At 36.7% G+C, this 27,477-nt stretch overlaps 1 protein-coding gene across 2 annotated transcripts in view; it reads left to right on the top strand.

Moving 5' to 3' along the window:
- Positions 1-27,477, top strand: part of PTPN12 (protein tyrosine phosphatase non-receptor type 12) — a 69,063-nt gene that overhangs the window by 22,811 nt on the left and 18,775 nt on the right. For both annotated transcript variants that reach the window (XM_057364476.1, XM_057364474.1), the window contains exons 2-11: positions 8,645-8,753; positions 10,910-10,986; positions 11,991-12,086; positions 13,098-13,136; positions 13,861-13,932; positions 15,380-15,439; positions 17,864-18,006; positions 19,409-19,475; positions 20,066-20,143; positions 20,242-20,340. In XM_057364476.1, the coding sequence (XP_057220459.1) occupies positions 8,645-8,753; positions 10,910-10,986; positions 11,991-12,086; positions 13,098-13,136; positions 13,861-13,932; positions 15,380-15,439; positions 17,864-18,006; positions 19,409-19,475; positions 20,066-20,143; positions 20,242-20,340 (840 nt within the window). The remainder of the gene's footprint in view (positions 1-8,644; positions 8,754-10,909; positions 10,987-11,990; positions 12,087-13,097; positions 13,137-13,860; positions 13,933-15,379; positions 15,440-17,863; positions 18,007-19,408; positions 19,476-20,065; positions 20,144-20,241; positions 20,341-27,477) is intronic.

The following is a 27,477-nucleotide window of genomic DNA, read 5'->3' as shown; positions in this document are numbered from 1 at the left end:
GTGTAGAAGTAGTGATTCAGCACTTGTCAAACGTTTTCTTATTTTTATTTATTAATTAGTGGGGGTTTTTGGAGTGGGTATAGTTATTAAAACTTATGGGTGTTTTACTTGCCCATCATTAATTAGTGTAACTMCATTAGCAGTATCCTGGTTTTACCTGCTGAATAGTGGGGGTTCTAAACTGCTGAAAGTCTCTAAAGATGCTGTGTTTCTATACATGGTTCAAGCTTGCTTCAAAAAAAGAAAGTTTGACTTCTGGGGAAAGACAAAATTGGCATATTTTTATTGGGATTGTATATTTGACCCTAAACTCATTGAATAGCARTTCAAGTATATGCCAAAGGATGTCACAGGAAGGAGCAGTACCTCTGAGCTCTGGAGATGTGTCAGTAAGGTAATTTGGACTCAAAACCAGATGGCAGTTGCAATGTCTCTTGCTCACACAGCTCTGCTTTTTACCCAGAGCAGTTGTTAGGCTCCAGCTTTTCAGCTTAAAGTCGTTCTCAGTGWAAGTCTTACAGAGCAGAATCTGTTTCAGATAAATTTGCAATATGTGGCTGTTAAAAACCCTTTTGGGAAGGTAGGACATAACAGCTATGGTGGGAGTGTGTGTGTGTGCAGATTTATTAAAAGGCTTCAATAAGGTTTTAGTAACACTCTAAGGCTATTCTCCTGTGTCTTTATTTGTGGCAGCTTTGTGGGGTCTAGCAGGTAGGAAATTCAGGTTTACTTCTGTTGGAGTGAAAGCTCAGTGTTTCCTGTTTCAGTTGTGGTGCTTTTTTTTTTTTTCCACCTTGTATGAATTGCTTGGAAAACAAACACTGACCTCAAGGAAATGTGTTCCAAGGCGTGGGAAAAGAGGAAGGGTTTTGCATCTTGTGAAGGAAGAGGGAGGAGAATTTGGGTTGATTCCCCCCCTTTTCTTTTGCACTGAGCAGAAACAAAAGCAAGATACATTCTCAGTGGATCTTAATACTTCATGCCACGTACTGGGAAGTGGCAGGCAGGGSAATGGTCCAGACTGCGGGGAGTTACAGGTGGTGATGATGAAATATTTCAGGGAGAATTGATATGGTTAAGAAACCTCAATAATTCTTCAAGGACAGAGGCTTAGCTAATACTTACTCAGATCCTCATGCTGTTTATTGATGAGTTGTACCTTACGTGTATTTACTCTGCAGGTTTTCTTGTGAATGCTCATCTCAGGGTGCTTTTGGCTGTTCAGATTATTTTGGGTGAGACATGAGCACTGAAGCTGAAGAGCCACAAAGTTATCATGGACAGTGACTGGTCCAGCCCCTCCTGTGCCCATGAAGAAGTGTGGCTTGTGTTCCATTTAGCTGCCTGATTGACCTGGAATAAAACCTCTTGCCTTTGGGGTATTCTATGTGGAAAAAGTCTCAATTTGCCTTTTGGTAACTTCTACTAAGTTTCCATGGCCTGATCCTGAGGATTTTGTTACTTTGGTATTCATTCCTGTGACTATCAGGGTTGTTTCATTTTGAATTCCCTGTGAAACTGTAAATCTGGTGTGTGTGAGGGAGACATGCACGAGTATCTACTTAATCTCTATTTCAGGTGAAGGAYACTGTCTGTAGAAGTCTTCACTCAGATGTTGCACTGACAGTGTTAGTGTCACATCCAGGATGTTGAAATTTGGTTGACTTCAGAGACAGTCTGAGATAGGCTGTCTAGATAGATAGAGTGGATTGTAGCGTGGTCTCCTCTCCTGGATAAGTCAGAGTGGCTCTTGAAAAGAGGTTTASCTAGACCTATAACCATTTTAATTTTAAATCAAGATTAAATATGATTATTTTAATATACTTAATGCTGTCAGCATGCATAAAGCCTAGTACAGAAGGAAAAAGAGGATAATAATGAAAAAGTTACTTGCAAATCATGCAAGTACAAATCATGGTTTTAAACAAGGGGGTTCCCCGGTTGATGACTTTTATTTCTTGGTTTCTCTTAAGTGCTTTGCTACCATGTGCTGTTTGAGTTTATATTGTGAAGACAGAAAATCATCTTGTTGCAAAAAAATCTGAGATTTATTTCTGTTCTGAATTATCAACCATTGTTCTGGAATTGCTCTGACACTGTTAAGAAGCCTGTTATTTGTAGTGTGTGCTAATGTTAACCTTTTCTGGTTTTGCGTCAAAGTGCTTCCAAGACTTGAGTCCAAAACAGTCAACTTTGGAATTGTGTGCAGAAATTTTCTATGCTTTTCTAATTGTGTACAGAAATTTTCATGTTCTTCACTCATAAAGAGCTGTTACTGCTTCATGGTCCAGCATGTTTTCACTTGTTGTAATGTTGTCTCAGTTTGAGACAGTGTTTTCAGAGAAAAAAAAAAAAACCAAACCATTACAGAGTAAATGTTTCCTCTGAAGTGAAAAAATTCATATTTGTTCCCACCAATATGAAATAGATGTTTGGGCAAAAGTGAAGAGAAAAAAAAAAGTAGTTTATTAACAAAATACARTGCCCACAGGACTAGAATTAACATGCAGATAGTATAAAATAGTTTTAGGAATCAGGGAGAGGAAAAAAGAATTTTGAAGCAATCAGCCCACGTTTTGAGCGTGTCTGAGTGAAGCTRTCTTTAATTATTAGCAGTGTGGGAGATGTGTCTGATTTTAACATTTTTGTTAGGGAAAATATAGGTTTGGCAAGATGGGAAATGCTGTTCTTGCTCTGACAATACCYAATTCTGGAGAGTAAGCTGCTGGTTTGAGTTTTTTACCTGTTTCTGRTTTTAATGTGATACTGAAGAAAATAAGATGTACCCCCTCAACAGGCTTACAGTGTTATCATTTTGCCTTTCTGCATGAGGATGTACCAGCATTGTCTTCACTGGCTGATACATCTTCATGGGATAGAAATCTCCAATTAATGCCATAACATGAATTCACCTCTTTCCTGAGAAAATATSAGAAAGTTAAGATGATGTAAAATCAGAGAATGTCCTGAGTTGGAAGGAACCCACAAGGATCATTGATGTCCAACTCCTGTATAGAATACTCTATGCAATCTAATACTGAAATGATGCTGTTTTCAGTTGTCTGAGTAGTTTTGGAGGGATTTTTCTTTTACRTGGTTCCCACAAGCTTTGTGGAATGCAGTGGGGGTTTTTGGACTCCTCATCATCCTGCTATGAAATGCTGAAGACAGAGCTCCCAGAGGAGTGCAGCTATCAGGCTTGTCTATTAATCTCTTCGGCAGAGATTCCCTTGGAGCACCTAGAGCTCAAGGGTTAGKAGGTGTTGCCAGAAGAGAATGCCAAAGCAATGAAAATTCCATCTATCAGTTCAGCCTGCAGTCCCCTTTCAGGGCTTTGTTTCAGAGAGATCGGTTCAGTGCAGACTGCTAACCTGGATTTTTTTTGCAGCCAAAGCCATATGTGAATATTGAGGTACAGTGAAGTTTTACAGAACCAAATTATTCTCCTTTCATTGTTTATGTTTGACTAGTGTTTAGGACGGCTATTTCCCTCCTTCATGAGGCTTGGAATTGCAAACAATTGCTGTTTGAATGCTGACAGGAATCAATGGGGAAGTATTGACATGGGATGCAAACGTATGCTGTTTTTGAAATACTCCTAAGATGAAGTGGTGTTGACTGTGTTCATTTATTCCTTGCTATTGCAACACAGATCTGCACAGGCATCCTGAGTAGTCCATTCTCCKCCTRAGTTTACTACCATCAGCTAGTCTTGGTATTCATTTCCCAGAGACCTCACTGATGAGAAAGTGGTATAGGAAAACTCCAGTTGGATTTGCAGGAATTGARGCTAAAATACTTTTGGACCCAAAGCAGTTTTAGGAAGTCAGAGCCCCGTTTGAGCAACAATATGAAAGTCTGCATTGAACTGTTTTTCATCAAAGGCGTCTCTGGCATTTCTTAATTTACAACAGGACCTGAAGCTTGGGTAGTCTGACTATAGATAACCAGAAGGTAGTAATTTTAACATTTTTGTGGTAATTTGGTTCAGATTGCTCCGCACAGGTGCATTTTTCTCACTATATAAGTACTAGGGAATGTGTTCTGACCTAGTAACGTTTATCTAAATTATTTGAATGATCCCAGAGTTGCACATAATTCTTGTGTTTTTCTTCCCTTCCTKTTAGTAAGAAAAATGCAATGTCGCCCTTATGATAGAAATAGCTATCTTATTTAATGAAATAAGTGCATTAATACAACACTTTCTAGCATCTTTTTTCTAGCATCTTCTTTTATGCTCTGTTTTCTAGCATTTTTTTTTATGCTCTGATTTTTAATGTAACTTTGATGGAARCTTTTCTTTAATTGTTTGCTTCTTTGAGTATTTCTTAATGCACTTAGGCAAATTTTGCAAAATAAAATATGTTCCTGTGTGATTGGCACAATGTCAGGAGACCACTSCCAGAGCTGGCTGTGTAGAGCTTCTTGAGCCTGGTTCTGTGGCCTGCTGTCACATGGCAAGTGGGTGTTGTGGAGTACTGTGGCAGCTGGCATCTGACACTCTGCTAGGTCCTGCTCCTCAGGAATGGGCAGAAAGGAGAGTCGAGAGAACATCATTGTTGTATCATCTCTTGTTTTGCCAATTAGAAATGTCAGACAAGGCTTAGGAGGCAGTTTGAGGACTTGAGATWACAGAAACTGTGGTGAAGTGTTTGTCATGTCCTCCTTGAAAAGAAGCCTGGAAAGGAGCCAGAGAAATTTTTGTATCTTAAAGAAAGTTGATGCTTTTGAAGTAAGWTCTTTAAATCTCAGTAGGCTACATAAATGCTTTCTTTAATCCACAAACAGCACTTCTGTGATGTTAGATGTTGTGTCTTTACAGGCTCTCTAAACTGACAATGAAAGTCAAAGATCTGTATTTCCTGAACTGATTGGAAAAGTTCTTAATACAGTAGGGTTCCACAAGTTGGGTTTGAAAAGCTGGTTTGTCTTTGTAAAAACTCTGAAATAGATTTGTAGTACAGATTGTAAAACCACTGTGGAAGTTAGGAGTGTGTTTCTGAAACTTAAATAGTTTCAAAGGCTCATCTCCCCACTGTCACATGTGGTGCTTGTCACCACCCCACAAACCACTTCTGTCATGCAATGAATAAGCAGAATTAAAATAGAGCTTTTCTAATGAGTGGAACTAAAGGCCTTGTGAAAGTAGGTTTTAAAGTGTATGTTTATGACTCATCATACTCACTCTTTGACCATTTTGTTCTTAAAGAATATACCAGTGAAGATTTTTATGGTACCAGAATAGCAGTCCCACTGAATAGGTGAATGTCRTGGAAGTGCCCAGTGTTACCTGCAGGGGCACCAGGCGGGACCTCCCATGTCCCTGCTCTTGGCATCTGCCTATCTTTGGGGAAGCATTTTGGCAGTTTACTGACTTACCCCAAATGAGTGCTGCTTTGTACTGGAGACAGTTGTTTATTAAGAACTAGCATGAAACCGGCCTGAGACGGATCTTACTCGCTGTCTTGTCAGCTTCTTGTATTCTGAGCAGAATTMTTTTCTCTCCTGCCCTGTCATTACCCCTGTGCTGCTATTGAGTACATTCTCCTTCTCCTGGTCACTCTGGGCTGTAGCCTAGGAAGCACTGGATCYCTTGCATCCCACAGCAAGCTGAGAGCACACTGCCATGGCTTTCTGCAGGAATTTTCTATTGCATGTAGGGCGTAATCCTCTGCTAGTCTGGCACTTTTCCATTTCTGTGGTAGTCTGTTCAAACCTCACTTCTTAAAACTCTTTCCTTACTCTTTAGTCAATTTTTCCTTTTCCAAAGCWTGAAATAGATATTATTCTATGTAGCAGATACTATTATGCATCATAAAGAATGTTCCTTACTCATTTTGATTGCTCTCAGGTATCTCCTGTTGCCCATGTCACAGAACAGCTGGCAAACATGCATTAAAAGCATGGATCCTGAAGTATTTTAGGAACAGATGTGTGCTCAGATCAACCTGTATTTCATTTCCAGGCTTTGCCTTGAAGCTGGGCTAAACTAATCCTACTTTCTGGTCTGTTCAGCAGATTGTAGAGCAGGGGAGATTGAATCATGTAGGGAAGAAGGCTATGCTGGATTCGTATAGCATTGTTTTCTAGATAATAGAAGTTGGTACTAGTCATTCAAACCTTTTTGTCTTAAAATTCATCCAAATTGTATAGGTGGAAGTGTTTTTTCTTGCATGCCCTTAAAATGGGCTAAAGCAAAAAGGAATAGAGCGCTTTTTGATACCTCACCTGACTTCATTGCATGTGTTCTTTCTCATGTAAAATAACTTCTGCTTCTAGTCATTGTTTGTAGAGGTAGTTTTCCCTAAACTTCTTTTAAGCAGAGTCTAGAATGACATTTGTCCCGTAAGAATCAGTAAGATGGAGAAAAAAACATTTGAAACTCACAACCATGTTGAGATGTGAAATAATACACAAAATCATGTTAGTGACTGTGCTTCGAATGTATCATTGTTGGTCTTTGCTTTTTTTTTCCCCCTCTTGACTGGAGGTTTATAGCTTATTTCAAACTGTTTCTCAGCCTTGCAGTTTATAGCTGATTTAGCCAAATTATGTGCATTCATTTTGCTATTTCTAGACTTCTGGTTGTGTTCAGTCTTAGCACAAGTGCTATTTTTTGACTCAGGAAAGGTCAGTGTTACACAGGACAATGTCTCCTGTGTGCAGTGATACTCTCTCTCTGTGCCATGTGACAACCCAGGTTTTTCTGCCTGCTGTGCGCATAGGTTATGCTGTGATTTGTTTTTAGTTTTTGTTTTGTTTCTGCAATGGTCAGTGTAGTCTGTATGGAGGCTTCCAGGAACTGTTTGTCTTTTCAAGGATTGAATCTTCCTGTTCCTCACAATAGCAATGCTTTCAGATTAAATAGTTAGCAGTTTGATCGCTGTGTGGTCAGGGACTTACTATCACACCTCCATATATTTACTGGTSTTTTTCATTGACTAATATTGCAAGTTTCTCAAGAAGATTCATTTTAGGAAAAGAAAAGTTGTGGGCTAGTTCTGTTGCTATTTTTAATGTTTAGTGATTTAATCTGTCATGAAGTCCTCACAGAAGAGAGAAAATTGAAAACTGATACTACTTTATTTGCTTTTTTAAAAAAATTACCTTGCTATTTGTTTTTTATCTGTAAATGCCACTTTTCTGGTTTATTAGATATGTATTATCCAGTTAAATTAATAACAAGTTTTATCCACATTTGCATAGGTAATTTGATATTTTTGACTATATGAAAATAAATTTAATGGAAATGTTTCATTGTCAGAGAGRTGCTAATTTCTTCTTTTCCTCAGGGTGGGGGTGAGGCTAGGATGATTTTTGACCTAATATGATTAGTTAATTGTCTCATTTGCACAATCAATTAGGAYGAGTGATTGAAGTGCATGAGTTTCCAAAACATTTTTTAATTGAAGTGTGTGGTGAGCGTGCCAAGTGTTTTCTTCTTGAATTCTTCTAAAGCTACTAAGACTGGCTTTCCAAACAGATCATCTTATTTGTGATACCCTTCTGCCTGTATGTTGTTACTTAGTCAGTGACAAACAAGATTTAAATTTTTAACTAGCAAAAAACTTCCTCCATTGTSCCCCTTTCCCAAAAGAATTCAAGTGATGAGTGTTTTGAATATTCAAGTGTATAATGATGCATTGAATATTGAGGGAGGGAAACATGAAGAATGTCTTTCTACCYGTGCAGAGCACTCCTCACTGGAGATGCTGTATTTGTTTGAAGCTGTTCAGTCTWCCTCTTGATAGTGTTAGGTACCACCAATGTGTCAGTGTCCACAGAATGGCTGGGTGTGCAACCACCAGAGTTAAGTTTTTGTGTTCTTTGGTGTTCATTTATAAATCTGGATATCTACACAGTCTAAATACTGCTGGCTCCTCTTGTATTTATTTTTTTCGATGAGAACTTCTAGTCTTCTGCCTCATTTTTAAGGTTGCAAAGGCCTAAGTTGTTTGGGACAATAAAGGCTGTATTGCTCTTTTTATTTCCTAGGTTACTGGAAGGCACTGGCTGTTTTTTATTATTAGAGGTCTTGACTCTCTCAAATTTCTAGGATTTGAAATAGATAGAGAGAAAAAAATGATAAACTGTTGTGAATACAGCAGTCCTCCTGTCACTCATCTTAATTGCGAATAGCTTGTRCCTGAGAGACAGGAATCTTCTTTCTCTGAGCTTGAAACTCAACAGGAGTTGGGCGTTAGGAGTTGGCATGAGTTAAATGTGAGACTTTGGTTTCTGTTCAGTTGTCAGTGCTGGAAGCCTTGTGCATCAGAGCCAAGTACCAGCTGTTCCTGAGCCAGCCCGTGCTGTGCTCTTCCTCCAGATATCCTGGATGTTTCTGTTTCTCACAGGTATTCTTAATGCAGATGTTACTCCACAGCAGGGCACTGCATTGTCCAAGTAAAATATTGCCACAGTCCATGCTGTGCTATAGTGGCTTTTCTAAAGATGCATAGAGCTGGCATTACCTTGGGTATAAACTGCTGATGTCCTAAAAGTACTGGGTGGTTAAATGTTTAAACTTCATCACGTGAGCATCATAAAAGGAGAGATTTTTATCATGAGTGATCATCTTCATCAATRAAACCAATACCTTGTGATGTTTATCTTGAGGCTTGAAAATATAAATCTTACGTTTCAGAGGTTAAGAAGATTATCAACAAAATACAGAACAGAGAAGATCTACCCAACAGCCACYGGAGAAAAAGAAGAAAATGTTAAAAAGAACAGATACAAGGATATATTGCCATGTAAGTCTGATTTACATGTTAAYACAAGACAAAGGAAAGGGCTTGTTATTCTCCATGTAGTTTGAATTTTACTTTTTAGTTGTTACTGAAAGGCAAAATTGGAGATAATTTACTGAAAGATGATATTGTTAAAATTTTTATTTTTAACTTGGAAGGCTCATTAGGGGAGGTATCTCCTGAAGGTAAGTTTGTACTCATTCTACAGCCGTGTCAAACACTATCATCTTAGCCCAGAATAGCTGAGAACTTTACTAGGTGCTTAAACGCATGTTTTCCTTAGAAACATGTTACTCATGGTAGAAATTATTATTATTATTATCATGTATTTATGAGAAATTATTACTGCTGCCAGAAAGATCAGTATCTCMATACTATCTCAACACTGGCTTCAGAGTAAAAGATGCATCTTAGTATCTTAAATGGTGGTTAGATGCAACATGGTGTTCACTGCTCACCTGAAGAACCAGTAAGTTATTGTGAAGTGAGCCTTTAAGTTATATAACATTATCTGAGCACTAAATCTTCAGMAGCCAAGAACTGCAGTGGATTTTTCTTGGAGAATTCTATTCCAGGCCTGCAACTCTGTAACAGATGAGCTGTGGCACGCAGAGACAGGCGGGTGATGTTGACATTTGGAAACTGCTATAGAATTTTGGATCTGRGAAGACAGTATCCCTCATTAGCCTGCTACTTTAATTAGTCTGTTCTGCTGCTTAAAAGCAGTTTTTAATATAAATTCTGTGACACCACTGAAAGCTTAAAGAGTGTTCTTGCYGAAAGTATCAGAGTGTAACACAATGCAATGTGTTTTAAGATTTTTTTTTATGCCTTTATATGAATGTGTTGTCTTTAGATTTGTGATCTGAAAGTCTTGTAATTTACACTTGTGCTTTTTTAAGAAGCATTACATGGTAACACAGATAYTTTTTTGCATGTTTTGAGGACTCTGGCAGAAAAATTTCACCATCTTGCAAGCTTTTTGGAAGAGCTTTCTGTATAGAAATAACTCTCAGCATTTACTTCTTGTGGGCATGGTTCCCTGTTTTAGCAGTGATGTTTTGTCAAAACAAAAAATCCAACTAAGCATATTTTCTCTTTTGAAATATATTTGTTCTTTGTCTTTTTCTGGACTTTAGGTCTAATCAAAGGTTTAGCAGCTGTTCTGTGGTTGAGGAATTGACCCTGTGAGCAGAAAGTAACAAATTGCTCAAGCATCTGCTCTTTCTGCAGATAGTTCTGTTGCCCCATTTGAAGACAATTCTTTTCTGATATGGATTTCCAGCTAAAAGAATCCCCATTGTAGAGACAGTTTGAACAATTTTTATGTGATAGCTAGTAAGTGTTGTTAACAAGAGCTGGAAGGACTGGCAAACCTGCCAACCACCTACACCATTTTAGTAACAATCAAGTCATTGTTGTATTAAAGATGCAATTTTTTTCAATACCAAAATRTTTAGTTTATTCTCTCAACAAGTAATAAGGCTATTTTTATATTGCTGAGGATTTTGGTCTCCAAAGATCTGCTGTTTTTATTAGAAGCTTTCTCTGAGAAAGTCAGTGATGCTTGAGGCAAAAATTTGACATGTCAAAACCCCTAAATGAAGGAGTGTGCTGCTCTCTAATTCAGAAGTGCTGCAGCAAAGAGCCTAGCCCAGTTTTTGGGGATAGAGATCAGTCTGTGCCTGGGCAATAAACCCTGGTGCCTGTTTCCTGTTGTCAAATCTGATGGAGTCCTCCTTGGCAAAGGCTTTAAGAACTGCCAGCTGCTTTAGCTGTGCACTGGTGTWGTATTCTGCTTTCTCTAAGTGTGCCTTAATTCTGACCACCATGGTCTCTGCTAATGTTGTGCAACCGCACTTCTGATGGCTTCTGATTAATTGTATTTTGCCTCTTTGTAATTGAATTGCTCTTGGAATTCCAGGAGGTGGTACCCTGTGAACTTGAGCATCAGAAGCACACAGCAGTAGGAGCTGCTCTGCTTATCTCTGCCTGAGTTGGTTTACCCATAAATAAAATGAGCTGACTTGCTTGTGTGACTTAACCTTTGGGAAATTATCTTCAATGTACTATGTATATTATATTTGCTCTTTTATATTGATTTACATATGTTGTAATCCTTGTTCAAAGAAGTACTTTGGGTTCTTTTCTTTTCTTAGTTGATCACAGCCGAGTTAAACTGACCTTAAAAACTCCCCCACAAGATTCGGACTACATCAATGCAAACTTTATTAAGGTATGAAGTCTGGTTTAACAGTTCTTGGATTCTTTTTAAGCTTTTATTTCATGTCAGTGCCGCTTTAATATTATAGTCTGACATAAGACTTTAAAGCTGTGAGGGAAGATGTTATTTTATTTTGACTTGAATAAATTTGCAAACATTTATAACACAATTTTTAAAGCTTTGATTTTACTCTTAAGTGGAAATATAATGTAAAATACTTCATTTGAGAGGGKCAGGCAAATGAATTAGTGATTTATAACATAGGAAAATTCAGATGCAGTTGTTTTAACAGGTGATTTTTTTAGGGACCATAAGTGAGGTGTTTGACAAATTGTGTATGTTAATACTCATTTTGCCCTGTTCATGGAAGAAGTGTGGCATTGGAAATACATCTAACATGCTTAAAGAGAAGTCAGAATTTGTCTAGAAGCCTATTACAGTTTCCTTTCAAAGTAYTAGTATTTTGAGCTGTCTTTCTGGCTTTATTCTGCTGCTGCTTCTACACGGTATTTGCTCTTCAGAAATGGRTGTTCCTGTAAATCTCCCTCCATAAATGTTCAGCTTGAAAAGCTGGATATTAATATATTAAAAATTCATATAAAACAAATTTTAAAATTTTGTACTTTTGAAATATATTACAAGGAGGGAGGAACGAGGAATTTAAAATTCATTCAAGAGGATGTTTCTTRGCAGAAAGATTTTAAGTGTTCATCACTGAACGCTGGGGTAGCAAAGAAAATACAGACTTAAAGGGTATCTTCAGAATCTGAATATACAGAAACTTACTTCCTGTGACAGTCTCTGGCAGTACAGTAGCTGTTGTAATCTTGRGCTCCCTTGAGATTACCAGCAAAATTCCCACTAAAGTGATTTGTACTCGTGTTTCATAGTCACCCTTCCTGTTGTATATAAAAAAGGATATTCTAATTTGACACAATTATAACCTGAAACCTCTTTTTATTCAGTTCAGATAAATGTTCTTTATAAACATTAATRGTTCCTTTCTGCAATCCCAGGGAGTTCATGGGCCAAAAGCATATGTTGCTACCCAGGGACCGTTAGCCAATACAGTTATCGACTTCTGGAGGATGATATGGGAATACAACGTTGCTGTAAGTACCTATGGGAAAATTCAGTGCTACCTTCTTTCATGGCACTGTGATTGTGTATTTTTTGCCTGAGCTGGCTATTATTGTCAAAATATTGAAAGTGATTTCGATTATTTGCTTTCCAAATCTTGCTTTGTGTGGTTAAACAGTGTTAATATTATTTATTCCATTTACCAGTGTAAGTCCAAAGTATTAATTTTATTGAATGAGTATTATGGCCTTCGTATTTATGAATAGGTTCTTGCTTGGTTACATCTGTTCCTGTAGGAGACCTTAAAATGTGGACTGACAAAAACAAATACAGAAGCAGCATGTGWAACAAAAAAAAACCCAAACCACCTACCTGTCTTTTTATGCTAATTTTGGGTTACTTATTGTTTTATATATTCTACATCTGTTTAAATAGCTATTGCCAGGAATTAACTTTTAAATACTTGTGGTAATTGGAGATGTTTGACAAATTATTTGTGAAATTTTGGTTTTGTTTTTTTTTTTGTTTTACATGTAAGTCATGGTTACTTACTGTAACAAATAGTTTACATAGCATTTTTATTGTACTACTAAGTGTTAATGTATCTGAAATAACTTCATCTAAGAAATTTGATTCATGGTTGGGTTTTTGGGGGTGTTTGCTCATATTTTATGCATTCTATGTCACTTGAAGCAAATATAGCTATGTTTCTTCCAGCTGGCAAATGGTTCTATGTTCTTATGATATAAATCTAGAACTGACAGTCAGACTGAATAAATAAGGTATTTGTACTGGATTACAGTGTATTTGAATTAAGTACTGTATTAGTGATGTAGATTTTGTGAAGGATGAAACTTGGTTGCGTTTTAGAATTAAAAGGGCAGGTGTATGCAGGGAGGAAAATAGTTTTGRTAATTAGTCTTTTCTGTAGTAACCACTAAAAGTGTTTCAGTATCTGCCTCATAGAAGCAAGTGGTGAATTGTAGGTTTAAGTTATGTGATCTAAAAACATCTAACTTGGAGCATCTCTTTTTTCTTTTCAGATAATTGTAATGGCCTGTAGAGAATTTGAAATGGGAAGGGTATGTGTCCTAAATACAAAAATAAATGAGCTTTTCCCATAYGGGGCAATACCTGTGAAGCTTCATRTGCCATATCCATAACTGTGATAATAATGCCAGATGAAGTGAGAATGCTTATCCCTACATTTCTGTACTTAGGAAATAGTTTATGAGACTGCATTTATTTGCCCCATCTGTAGTGTGGCATGATTATTTAGATGTCATCTCAGTGGAATATRTGTCTGTATGCAGAACTGTACCAAGGGTTTGTTTCTGGCCATGTCACTATGGAAAAAGAATGTCTTGCTCTTTGTGGGATGTAGGCCAAGTATGAAAATCCTGAGTCCTTCAGAATTTCCTGTCAATTGATACAGCTGCAAAAACAATGTTTTTTAAAAAATCACCCTGCTTTATTCTTATGACCTTAAAAGGAAATCCAGAATTGTCAATTCCCAACTTTCACTAAAACTAAACTTTCATTATTCCCGTCTTTCTGATGCTTATGCATGTGTGCAGGCAGACATGAGGTTCATGTCCTAATTTACCAAGTGTCTTTTGCCTGTTTGTGTCGGTTGATTGGGGTCTTGGTTTTGTTTTGCTTTTGTTAACCAGAAGAGAATTAATTTTGTTTTCTTAAAAGAAGTTCAGAATAAGGCATTCAGGGCATGATTTTGTCTGCTCTGCTTTTGTTAATCATCTTTCAGTACTACGCATGAATTAAATTAAGGATTCTTTACTTCAACAGAAAAAGTGTGAACGTTACTGGCCTCTGTATGGAGAAGCAGCTGTAACTTTTGGACCGTTTCGTGTTTCTTGTGTAAGTATAAAGCTTTGTAAATTAATTTTCAAGTATTTAATGGATTTGTAACTTAAATGTTCAATGAACTGTTTGTTGTAGGCTTTTTAATTGTTCAGTACTAAATTTTACAAAAGGACTCTCAAAGGAGTGTGCACATCTAAGCTCTGTGGATTTTTGAATCCTCCATGATGATTTTATTTTTTTAAAGAAAGGGAATCTGTGTCCCTTGATCTTGTATCATTTTTTTTTTGTTAAGCTTTATATGATGTAGTCTTGAATGTCTGTACCAAACTCAAGAAATCCAAGTCTTGTGCAGTTGTTTYGGCTGTTATGACTTGTGTGTTGTGATTGAAATGAAAGTAATACTGGAATAGGTTATTTTTATTAAGTTAATTAGCATGAAGTGTTTTAAGGCATTCAGAAAGAATTAACAGGCCTGTTTATTCATTTGAAATACTCTAACAAGAATTAAGCATACTTCAATTTCATCTCGTCAAGAAAATATATACTTGCAGATTTCAGTCTATAAAGATGCTGAGTAACCTTCTCRTACCATGAGTTGATTCAAATTTGGCTGCTTTTTGCCCTGTTGCTCATGATGTTGGTGAAAGGGGTTCATGTGTTGTAAATGACTTCTTAGTTACAGCTGAGAGTGTATTACCTTTAGGTATTCTGGTCTATGTGGGATGCATTGCTTTAAAACCTGCAAAATGTTGTAGTTGTTAATGGGAAATGATAAATTCCCAGCAGGAGATAGAAACCCATTAAAGCATATATGCAATCTAAATTCTCTGTGGGAAGCTGTAATGCCAAGCTTCTAAAGGCATCTTCAAATTCTGATTTTGCTGGTACTTAAAGTACAATAGTATTGTTTGATGCCTGCCTGCCTGAAAGTATAAACTTTCTTTGGTACTCCAAAGGAAGATTWGAAAATTCTGTGAGCTAGAAGCTAGGCTTTTTGGCCACGATCAAGATAATTAGTGATTCTTTCAGATGCACACTTAATTGAAAATAATGGAAAAGGAAAAGAATAAAAGGAGACATGTCCGGATAGAATGGTAGGAGGCTGAAGTTTATACAGCAAAAGTGTATATGCTGGATATGTATATAGAGGGTTGACTGTGAAAGACAATATGAAAATTAAAAGTATGGAGAAATAAAGCAAAACAGGCACTTAGAAATATTCTTACACAGTTTACTGATGACTTTGGAGCAGACTACATTAATTTCAAAATTCACATTTTGAAGTAAAATTAACATATTTTGCACATCTTGTATAGCAAGCTAACTTGCTGATGTGTTAATCATTTTTCAATTGCCCCTCTTTGAGGAAATCCTAAATACAAAACCTGTAAATTCAAAAAGAGGCACCTGGGTTTAAAGTTTGAGTTTTTAGTTATATCCTGTATTTTGCATATTGATTTAATTTTTTTTTCCAATGCCTTATTTTTTTTCTCATGTTTAGGAAGCTGAGCAAGCAAGAACAGATTACTTCATTAGAACATTATTACTTGAATTTCAGAATGTAAGTACACAGTCTCTTCTGGTCTCACTGTTGATGGTTGCCTTAAAGTCTGTAAAATGATGCAATGTCAGAAACTCACAAAAATATCTTACTTCTTTAGGTGCTGATTCTGTATGTAAATGATAAAGCTTGGAAGTGATGTAAAAATCTTAGTATGTAAGAGAGAAATAGTAAAACTGTTTGCCTTTTATCTATGTTCTTGTTTACCCAGATGGTTTAAGCTTTTCTTATAAACTTTCACTGCAATGTCAGATGTCAAATGTCAGGCTTCATTTGRCTGAAAAGTAGCTATCAGTAAATAAAAACTGTAGAGCCCTCCTGCAAAAGCATGAAGCATGACAGTCTATTTTACAGAATACTTCTCATTTTAATTGGCAGCCTGCATTAATAAATTATTTATTACAGGTTAGTCACTTTTTTGGTTATGTTTTTCTTTAGCAAAGCTTTGTTCCATTTCAATAGCTGGTATCACAACAGTTATGAAAACTGCATAATCATGAGGGGAGTAATTTTGGGGAATAATTTTTGTCAGCAGTAACTTGCTAGAAATGCATCACCTTAATCAGTTTGTTTCTGTTTGTGTGTCCTGAGTGCTCATAACTGTCTGGGCTGTGAGACTGTTTAGAGAACAGAAATTCTGTGTAGTAACCAGGGTTTKTGACATTTTTTGAAATGGAGTACTTCAAAACAGAACTGGATACCAAAAACCCCCAAGCAGAATCTGCCTTCCTTTGAATTCCTGAATTTTGTACCACCTAGTTACACCAGAAACTGTAGCTGAGTGTATTTTGCTTGCTTATACTACACATGCAAATGATGTTTAGCTATTGACTCTGGGGAGTTCTGTCCCAGTTAGAGACCGTGTACTGCTTAAAAACTGAGCAGCAACAAAAAGCTCCAGTTTGTGCTGTGCTTTTGATCTTGGCAAGGAACCAGAAGTTTGTTCCTATGAGGAGTAATTTAACTGAAAAGGTTATCAAGATGTGTTCTTATTTGATTTGTGCATCTGATAAATTGTTTTTCTTCAGATTTATGTAGCAGATTTGGCTTGAGGGTTCCTCTAAAATTAATTACAGACTTTTCATCTTACTTTTCTATGTGTAGCCTTGCACTGGGGAGGAAAAAGTGTATTTGTGGTATAAAGTAATACCTTTTGAAGCTTGCTTTCAGGTTTTCCAGAAAAATYATATGTTTTGTCACTTGTGTAGAATTTTCAGTGAAGTATCATACAAAAAAAAACCACTAAGCAGAAGAATTTAAAATTTCTGTAAATCTACAAAGTTATTTTAGTTTCTACAAGGAAAAACTTCCAATTTTCATATAAAAAACAGGTTTTTTTCTGCAAGTTCTGCTAATAAGAAAAATCACTGGTCTTGTTAAAAGTAATTAAGTGAAATTTCTTGGTGGACCTGAATAGCCAGCTGTAACTCTTCCTTCTTACCGAYGACCTTTGTTTTACGTAATCATTGGGGTTTTAAAATTTGTACTTTCTTAGGCTGTATTTTCTCTTGTTTTAACTAGCTATGGCGTTTCCRCAGAGCTGGGAAAAGTCAAGCATCACAGACAGATAGCATTCCTCTTGAGCATGGAAAGTTATGTTGCTTCTCACATAACGAAACTGAAGGTAGTGTAGGTTTTGAAACCTGTAGACCATAATGTGGATCAAAAGCTTCACACTCYCCAGTACATTACTTTGAGGGGAATACTGGAACCCAGAGGTGTGACAGCAGCATGGAAAGGTGCACTAGAATGAGCTACTGGTTCTGCTGGTAGCTGAAGAYGTTTGGATAATGATGAGAGAGTATTTTCAGGGATTCAGGTAGCTGAGTAACTAAGCTGTTCTAAAGCCTGCTTTTTACCTTGTCTTTAGTACTGTTGTAACTCCTGTTATGAGAATAAAAATGTACCTATTGTTGCTGCAAGTGTGATTCATATTTAGATATGGTCTTAATTATTTCTATTGTTTTCTTGATTTCCCTCTATGAGCCTGTGTGTGTGTGCACACACTTCATTTTGTAATGTGACAAAACAAGGCCTTTGCCCCCGTTTTTTGCTCCCAATGTAAGTTATTGAAGTACAAATAGAAAAAGAAAGTGAAAGACCACATGAAAGATTCKTTCTCCCTTTCCAAGTTACAGCTGTAAGGACATTGAATCTTTTCATATAGTGCAGTGTTGTGGATCCTTTAACCCATATAATAGAGAGAGGTTTCTGAACTGTCCCATAGGGCATTTTCTTATGCATTAGGGCACTTAAAATGCTACTTCAGAATTTCTCCTCTATTTTTTGAAGTGGTATAAGCTGTAGGGCTTTTTAATACGGTAAATGACTTTGTTTGTCAAAGTGAAGGTTCATAGAACTACTTATTTGGTACAAACTCAAATATGTGTTGTCATTAACCCTTTCTCCCTGTCTCTCTCCCAGGAGACTCGTAGTGTCTATCAATTTCATTATGTTAACTGGCCTGACCATGATGTCCCTTCGTCTTTTGATTCTATTCTGGACATGATCAGCTTGATGAGAGAATACCAGGAACATGAAGATGTTCCTATTTGCATACACTGCAGGTACCAAATATATTTATCTTTTAATTTTTAAACACTTCAATTTTTTTGAAGTCTAGACTTTTGTTATGGGATGCACTAGTTTTCATTATAAATCGGAATTTATCAACTTACTTTAGTTAAAAAAATTCTCATGTATTAATTCAAAATCATACAGGCTTCATTTTCTTAAAACTGATGCAACAGTGAAATTTTGCTTTGACTTCAGTTTAAGACAGAATATCAATCAGACAAGAATGAGCCTTTGAAAGGGAACCCATTTTGTTGTTCTTAAGACATTGTAAATCCTCGTGAGGACCAAGCAGACTTTGAAGATCGTTGCAAATCAGCTTGGGAGTAAAGGCTCCATTATCAACAGGAGAGAGCAAGTAGCATGTGCATCACTAAGAACTCTGTCTGTCTTCCAGTATGACAAAAGAGATCTTTAATGAGCAGACTGTAGTTTCCAATTGGGAAGTCTTTACTTCTGAACAAGTTTCATCCTTGACCTGAAATTTGGCTAACAGAAGGACTGTTAAAACTAAACTGCTATGAAAATACTTTGGTGAATTGACAGCTTCTGTCAATTTGTCTAGAAATCGTGCCTATGATTTTTAATGCTTTTTAAAACAACAAAAGTTCATGTATTATGTCTGGAAAAATTGAAATCAGATTGCAAGCCAGGATATGTTGAATTGCTGGGGCTTATTAACTCTTTAGATCGCAGCTTTTAACTCTTCTAGTGCTGCATTATTTCTTTGAGTTGTCACTCTAAAGTGAGGTCTAAAACCATAAAAAACTGACTTAGCACTGAAATCTATTTCACTTAGTCCTGTTCCTCTTCAATGTAAATATAATTGTTAATGTTGATTCTTTGCAACAATGTAAGTCTAATGTAATGAATATGCATGAATTATGACTGCATATGTAAAATAGAGGAATTCRTACTATTAGGAAAAATAATAAGGTAGTTTGCTGTATTTGTTTTAACTTTCAGATTTATGTTTTTTAGCTAAAAAGCAGAAAACACAGATGTGATACTAAATCAGAAAAAGTCTTTAAACGTATTCTGTTCTGCCATTTTACATAATTTGCCATTAAACTTGGAGAAGACCACACCTGACGAAGCAGCAGTAGCTGGGAATAGTGTGACAAAAGCAAGAGGCAATAAAATCATGAGCATTGAAGCATCTTTCATGTCTGCAATTACAAATGGCTGTGAAACCTTGCGTTAAAACATTTGATGCAGTATTTTGCACTGCTGGTTTTTTTTAATTTTTAACATAGTATAGTGTCAGGTTGAGTGAAATTAAAATGATAGTTGAGAGAGTTGGATAATTTTTTGTGGACTCATGAAATATAAARCTTCTGGTGCTTTTTTAACAAATTTAAATAATATCTAATACATAGCTGTTTTTGTTTATAGTGCAGGGTGTGGAAGAACGGGAGCCATCTGTGCCATAGATTATACATGGAATTTGCTTAAAGCTGGGGTAAGGAATCTTAAAAGTAGTTTTATGACATTCTGTAATTTTGTAACAGTGATTGATTGAGCTTCCAAGTGTTCTAAAATAGTGAAACGTTGAAGACAGTCTGGAGCTCTCTTGACAGGTTGGATGTTTAGTTTCATTGCATTTATGCTTTGGAACTTTTTTCCTTTGACAGCAATTTTTTATCTAAAAATACCACTATAAAATTCTAATTTTTAAAATATRTATTTCAATATAAATTGATTTTTTAATTCATCTGTCTCTGTCCCTCTGATTTRTTTTACCGCTCCTAAGGGCTGATATTTTAAATATAAAGGGATATCTTCAGTCTGGGATGTTTTGCTTATGAAGCATCATTAATGTTGCAGTATCACATTAATGRCATTGGATGTCTCATTTTGAAAATATTTGAAATGCTCTCACCTGATCTAAATCAAATGTCTTTTTTGGAGTTGTTTTAAAAATATTAAATAGTTTCAGTGTGGAGAGGACAAATTAGCTAAAAAGTTAGAGTTATTTTTTGATGTGTAACAGCTTTTGTATTGTTKTTCTGACAGTTATGTCATTGTAATTATCTTGCTTCTATATTTCAGAAAATACCTGAAGAATTCAATGTATTTAATTTAATACAGGAAATGAGGACACAGAGGCATTCTGCAGTGCAGACAAAGGTATAGTTTGTTTTAAAATGTATGTGATAATATATTGTTATTCTTTGTAAAGATCTAAAGATCTTGTGCACTAATTTTTATCTGGTAAYTTTTTATAGGAGCAGTATGAGCTTGTCCATCGAGCCATAGCACAACTATTTGAAAAGCAACTGCAAAAATATGAAAGTTGTGCAGACTGGAAGATTGCAGATGGAGTGGTAGGTGTCTCCCATATGTGGCTGAGAGCTTCTGATGAAAATTCTCCTGTGAAGTCTGGTTTTTCAAGTGTTCAATGGTGTGATCTTATTAAGTTCTCATGTTTTTTAAAGTACTGCTTGCATTGGAATAGATGAGGGGAAAGAAAAATAGGTTTAAAATGCCTTTGTCAGGAACCTTCATGCTCTACCCTTTTAACAAAGCATAAGAACAGTGGAAAAAATGTTCTTCACTGGGATTCACAGTATTTGAGGATTCTTCTGTCTTTCAGTCCTTCCCTTTAAATTTCATGTCTCCTGTAGGTTTTTTCCCTTTTTTTAATGTTTAGATATATTTTCTTGGCTGTTGCTGGGCACTGTGTGAAAAATGGCTTTTTGGATTAATATATTCTCTCTCTCTCACAGCCCACAACTCTGTACCACCCATTCCTGGTTTGTGTTTTGTTTATTCAATGATTTTGTCTGYCCCTTCAGTACCTAATTGGTGTAGATTCCATGGCTGTGTAGAGGGAGAATGAGTGGTATCTTCAGAAATCTTTGAAATATCTGGAAGCAATTTTAAATGTATTTTTATTAATAAGCATCCCATTTATTTCAGGGATTTAGCTGTTCTGTACTGTGCTTTCTGGGAAGTTGAGAATGTTTTCAATTCTTGGATGAAAGGCATACACCCTTCTGCTAAGAATTTCTATCAGTTCATGCAGTACTTATGAGGTCTTTAGTCATGACAAGAAGCCTGTTGACTAAATGCAATATGGGTAGAGCAGGCTGTTTTTATTTGTTACAGTTTGRTTAAGCTGATCCATGATCTTTTCTTTTGCTGTGGAATGAGCATGACAGGGTTTGAAATATGCAGATTGATTAGCTTTGTACAGAATTACTTGAGTTTTGAACGTAAAATAATTGGTAGATCAGTCTACAGTATCTTCTGGTTATTTGACTGTAATATGACCTGTGTCTGTGCTCTTACATCAAATCAAAAATGTCTCTTATTTCTATTATTATATATACAAAATTACTCACCTATTTGAGAACGAGTAAGGCTGTGGCACAGTGTGCTGGTACTATGGCTATAACAAAGGCAAGTGCTGTCTTTAGTACAGCTTAAGAGAACTGCTGACTAATAACACAAGAATGAATAGAAAATGTACATGGGGATGAGAGATTGATAAATCCCATCTCTGAAAAGACAGTGATGGATTGTGAGTTTTCAGTTTGACTTGGATATGACAACAAGTTGTGAAGGAAATTGGATTTTAGCAGTTACTTGGAAACTAGTGAGAGCAGAGAATGCAATGTCCTTGTGTGGGTACCTTAGAACTTGACTATGACTGCACGTCAAGTGTGCTTATCTCAAAAACATRTTACAGAATTTGAACATTAAACAACTGGACAAGGATCAAAGGTGTTGGAAGGCTCCAGCTAAAGAACAGCCAGACTGAGGTGGGGAAGAAATGACTGAGGCTGATACAATAGAGGCTGAGTAATAACGGAAAGCTGATTCCTATTAACTTTTTCTAAGGGATACCAGTGAGACCTGAAAGACTTAATTAAAAAGTGTCATTTGTATAAAAAACGCAACATGAAACTGCACAGCTCATTGCAACCTTTATCTTTGAGGTGAATGTCTCACCATTTGGAATCTTCTTCCATGAATTTCACTAATCTCTGAACTGTGAAATTCCAGAGTTGCAATCCGTTGGAAAACATCCTAGTGAAGGATCCCTGTATGCCTGCTCTGACATTATTCTTCTCTGAAAGTTCCCTTTTGGTCACTGCTGGAAGCAGGGAAAAATAACTCTTCTTCTGATGAAGCACAGCCCTTTTTGTGTTGGGAAATGATGCTTTTTGCTATTGTTTCTTTCAGAATTCTGCAGTAAGGCTGAGGGGAAAAACGTCTCATAGGTGAAGAGATTCTGTATCTAAAAATCTGACACTTAAATTTGCTATTGTCCATTTGCTAAAAAATTTGCATTCAAGAAATTAACTGATATAKGTATAGCTTCTGTATTGTTTTGCATTTATAAGGGAAACCTCACAGATCCAGTTAAATATTTTCWCGTAGTTTTAACCTGATTCTCAAAACTTTGAAGTTCACTTGAGACAGTGTTTTTGCTCTTCTRGCAAAGCTCCCTATTTTCCTCCAAGAGTGTTATGTAGCATCTGTTGTGTTTAATGTCTGATTTTCCCCAGAAATTTTCTACTTTATTTTCTTTTAAAAACCAAACTAGCATTCTGTGATGTATCTTGGTTAAAAAACTAATTCTGAAGCAGGAAGTTTTCAGGTAACTTTATTAAGTACAATATAAAATTCTAAGGCTGCTTCACAGGTGTTACTCTGCCTGCAGATGCTGCAGCAACTATGAAATCTTCAATATGTGAATGGTTTTAATTATGTCCAGTGGAAATAAATTAATGTGCCTACTTCAGATATATTACTATTAGTTAAGTAGGAGATGCTACTGCACTGAAGAGGAAATGGGTAATTTTTTCTCTTCAGATAATACTCTGARGAGTTGGAGTGCTCCGTAGGAATGGTTTCATGGTTTTGTTTTCCARCTGCTGTTCTCATTTCAAGCAGTGTTTGAAATGGGTTGAGTTCCAGAAGCTTTGTAAGCAGGGCTTGCCAGTAACATCCCAGTAAAAAGTTAATCTGATTGGCAGCGAGTGACAGTATTCATGGGGAAGTAGCTCAGACACAATCCCGAACGTGTRTTCCTGTGAACTTGCCAGCTTTGCCCTGCTGGAAACAATACTGTAAAAAGTCAACAGCAAGGCATGCAGTGTTTGGAAATAGACTTAYGATAGGGTTAGTATTTCCATTAGAAYTGGATAGATTCAAAAGCATGTTGAAAATGCATATATGATGGGCTTTAATGTAGTAAATGTATGTTCTTACCATATAATTATACGTATTGTGAATATGTTGAACTACAAATGTGCTTGATATTAAGTTTGTAAATSAAATTAAATAAGAAAAGCTCTGCTTAGATACCAACATTTTCAACAGTCTCTCTCAGTAGCCGAATTGATGAAGGATTGATGCTCAGGAGCAATTTTCCTCTGATAAGAAAAGAATTCAGATGCTAAATTTGATAATAAGAACTATCCCCCACCTACACTTAGCAGTACTTTCAAGTTACCAAACACTTAAATTGGAGCAGAATCGTGGACTCAAGCCTTTCCCACTGAAATTCTCGATGATATTGTCATGTRTTTCAAGTCAATAGCTGTGCTTCTAACCATCACTGGGTTTTTTTTTATACTGCTGTGAAAATATTACACTTGATGTTMTGTTTGGAAGCTTTGAAATATATGTGAGATCATTAGTCTTGGTCATCTGGTAAGGTATCRGTCAGATTTGTATCAGTAAAATATTTTATGAGTTATTTGAGAAGGTTCTTCATGAGCTGAAGTTCTTAATAAACTGTAGCTGTCTTGGAAAGTCTGAATCCTGTGGAATTTCATCAAGTTGGATGTTCTGTTTGTAAGTCAGAAAAAGATAATCAGTTAAARGACAAATAACCAAGTTCACTATCTCTTCAAAAATATTTTGTGTTGAAATTTGTCTGTTGACAGTACCATGCACATTACAGTACTGCAAGTCCTTGTTTTGCCCTTATCCATAAGTAGAAGCTTGTGTTAACAAACACTTTCTCCAAAATCTGGCAGTGCTAGTACTCTCCAGTGTCTTGCATTTCGTGCTGTAAAAGCAACAAGAGTTCTGTGGCTGTGGTTGATTGCACTTTTAGAAGTCATGGAGGAATCAGCTGCTATAAGAAGAATGTTGTTATTTGAAACATTAATGGTTTAGAAACAGTAAGTGAAAAGACTTTGCTGTTCATATTCTCTTTGCTGTTTGGCAGCTTGGAAGGATATTTTTTGTCATCACAGCATTCTTAAAAATCATGTATTTCTTCAGAGGCTTTTATCTTTTTGCCTCTGTTGGAATGTTTTATTTAATCTGAGTCACTTGAGTGTATCGTTTCAATGTGAAGYATTTCTCTTTTTATCCACTGATGCTCAGTGATTCCCATGCTGCTTTATGATAACAGCAAAAGGAATGCCTCAATTCCTTTTAAGGGAAARCATGAGATTACTTCTGGAGGAGTCTTTGGAGTAAATTTGCCAGCATTTTATCAGCACAGAAAGCTTCTGAATGACATTAAATATTTCCACTGTGAGTTCCAAAAGAAAATTATACATTGCTATTGCTGGGCAAAAGGTTTTGAATTGAAGGCAGTATGTGTGAAATCTCAGTTTAAGACTATGATCCTCTATTTGCTTGAAGTTAGTGCCAGCTTTCTTTGGTGATTCAGCCTGGAGGAAGCAGGTGGGGGAAGGACTCACCCTTGGGAGGTGTTAACACAGTTTGGGTTACCTTAGCAAGCTGGATTCAGAAACTGCACSTGCCATGGGAATTCCTTGTTTCTCTACATTACTGCAGGAACATAAGTTACTCTGTATTGTAGTAGACTAGAGGTAATCTACACTTCAAAGTATTTGAGTTTGTGGTGTTTTCATTCATCAATGCAATCTTTCATAGGTAGATATGCATGTCTGTATATGAGCAATTTAACAGAATACCTAGAAATTCCTGTGAGCATTTTCACTTGATCTGTGTAGCTACTCCTTCAGGGGAATAACTCCAAGGGAGTTGAACTGTTGAGCGTTTGATGCATATAGACATAAAAGCTGGGTAAAGATCCTGTTTTTTTGTTTAGCCATGTTGCAGTGAGAAGCCTGCCACAGTAGGATAGCTGTCTTCTGTGAGAAAGCAGGGTGCTACACTGAACTCTTGGTGAATTGCACATTTGTTAATCCATTTTTTAAAAATTATTCTGTATGATAACCCCGGTGAGCTATGTATGTTGTCCTGGTTTGTCTAAGCTGATACTTCTAAAAATTGTGTTCTGCCCYAGAGAATGCAACATCTGTCTAGAGGAGCAAGGGAGTGTTGACTGATGTCGATAAGCTGTGCTTAGGAAGGCTGTGCAAGGTTTTTGCTTAATACCACCATCTGCTCTTCTCAACAGATGCAGTCATCCCAGTGAGATACCCTATATTCACTTTCAGAGCTGAGCTTCCTCTTTTCTGCTCTGTGCTAGTTTTTCTSCATGTTTGCCTATTCACTTATTTTGATATATGACAGGGAAATGTGTGTGTTGGTGTCACTCAAGGGTAATAAATACTTAAAATACTAGTTATTCCCTATTTCTTGTAACATAGAACTGAGAACAAGTAACAGGGAATGACTTCTCTAAAAAGAGAAGTCTTCACAAAAGTATCAATCCATTGAGCTAATTAAGGAAAGTAGCAAAGTACCTTTTTTTTTTGGTGATGGTAGTTCCTGTAATCATTCTTGCTCCTCATTCAATGTAACTAAAACAGCGAATGGATCTGGAATTTAACCTGATGCACAAGTGAAAACTTTTGAACACCCATCTGCCTGAAGCCCTCCCAATGTACAAAGCTAGGGTAGCCACTGGCTTTTCTGGTTATAAAAGTACCTTTTTGTGCCTGCATGTTTTCTTGTTGGGTTTTGTTTGTTTGGGGGTTTAATTTTTTTTTTTTTTTTTGTAAACTACTGTGGTTCTCTGTGTGCCTTGGACATTTGAGTTTATATACGTTTTTGTAAGGAATATACATACGTTTTATTTCTAGTAGCAAAAATGGCAGTGCCTGTTCAGCTACTTCTGCCTGTCTCAACTAGAAGCTGCTTCTTACTGTATACATGGAGTTTTTAGAAGCTTTGACATATGTTAGCTTCCTTCTGCCTGTGAGAAATGCATATCTCAGGAAACATTCTGTTCACAAACACTTYACTTTACAAACACAGAAGGACAGGGATGCAGCTGCTGGTTTGTTTTCTGGACAAGTTAGTCTAGAGCCAACAGGCACACCYTTTCCCTTGCCAGTACCCTTTAGAAAACTGAGTACATAATTAAGAAATCTGTTCCTCAGAACTTTTGTACTGGTGAAGCTGAACTGGGACACTTCTCTGATGTGTTGTAGGGTGGAGAGGCTGGTGGTGAGGGGGAGGAACTCTTGTGTAATCTCACTCTTTCTGGTATCTTTCTTCTTTATGAAACTTGGATGTGCTGTGGTGCTGAAGCAAGGCCAACAGCCCGCTCTGCTGTCAGGATTCAGTTGTTTTGGATGCATTCATTTCTAGCTTTGGTTATGAATAAAAGAGGGTCTTTTTAGTACAGCAYCAATTTAGTGCTGTCCATAGTAACGAATACATATGGGAGAGATTCAGATTTTGCATTGCACAACTGTGGGAAGTGGGGAGGAACACGGCACAACCATTGAGCAGGAAAAAGAGTTTATTGTTGAATACTGGGAGCCTCAGCATCTTTGGCACCAATTTTCAGAATTGATGAATGAGAAAATAAAATTAATGTTCATGTTTGTTAAAGGCAAAATGATCTATATGGTCACCCATTACCTGATGTTAAAACATTGGAAGTTGCTTTTTTATATATTTGAGAGGAGGCTGGTAGAGAGATTGGATGTTCATGTCCCATGGTATGTTTCCTGTGCTGGGGATCCCAAAGCAGAATGAAAACCACTGCAGACATACTAATTAGGAAAAAAAAAAAAAAAAAAAAAAAAAAACAAAAAAAAAAAAAAAAAACCAAAAAAACCCCCCAAAACCAAACAACCCATATTCATATCTTTTCCCCGTCATTAGCTGCATCCAAAGAAGAATGGGCAGCAGATTAAGGGAGGTGATTTTGTCCCCTGCTCCATGCTTGGATACTGCATCCAGCTTTGGGGACCCCAGCCCCGGAAGGACTGGGACCTGTTGGAGCGAGTCCAGAGGAGAGACASAAAGATGAGCAGAGCATGAACAGGTCTGCTGTGGAGGCAGACTGAGAGAGTTTTAGTTGTTCAGGAGAATAGAAGGCTCCAGGAAGACCTTGTTTAACCCTTGCAGCACTTGAAGGGGGCTTATAAGAAATATGGACAGACTTTTCAGCAGGGCCTGTTGCAGTGGGACAAAGGGTAATGGTTTTAAATTAGAAGAGGSTACATTCAGACTGGATGGCAAGAAGAAATATTTTATGATGAGGGTGATGAAACACTGGAACAGGCTGCCCACAGAGGCTGTAGATTCCCCGTCCTGGCATTCCT

Source organism: Malurus melanocephalus, unplaced genomic scaffold (genome assembly GCF_030028575.1).
Source record: "Malurus melanocephalus ecotype Western Australia unplaced genomic scaffold, MMel_1.1 scaffold_39, whole genome shotgun sequence".
NCBI classification, from domain to species: Eukaryota; Metazoa; Chordata; class Aves; order Passeriformes; family Maluridae; genus Malurus; species Malurus melanocephalus.
Note: the sequence above shows the minus strand (reverse complement) of the source record. Positions and strands in the feature narration are given on the sequence as shown.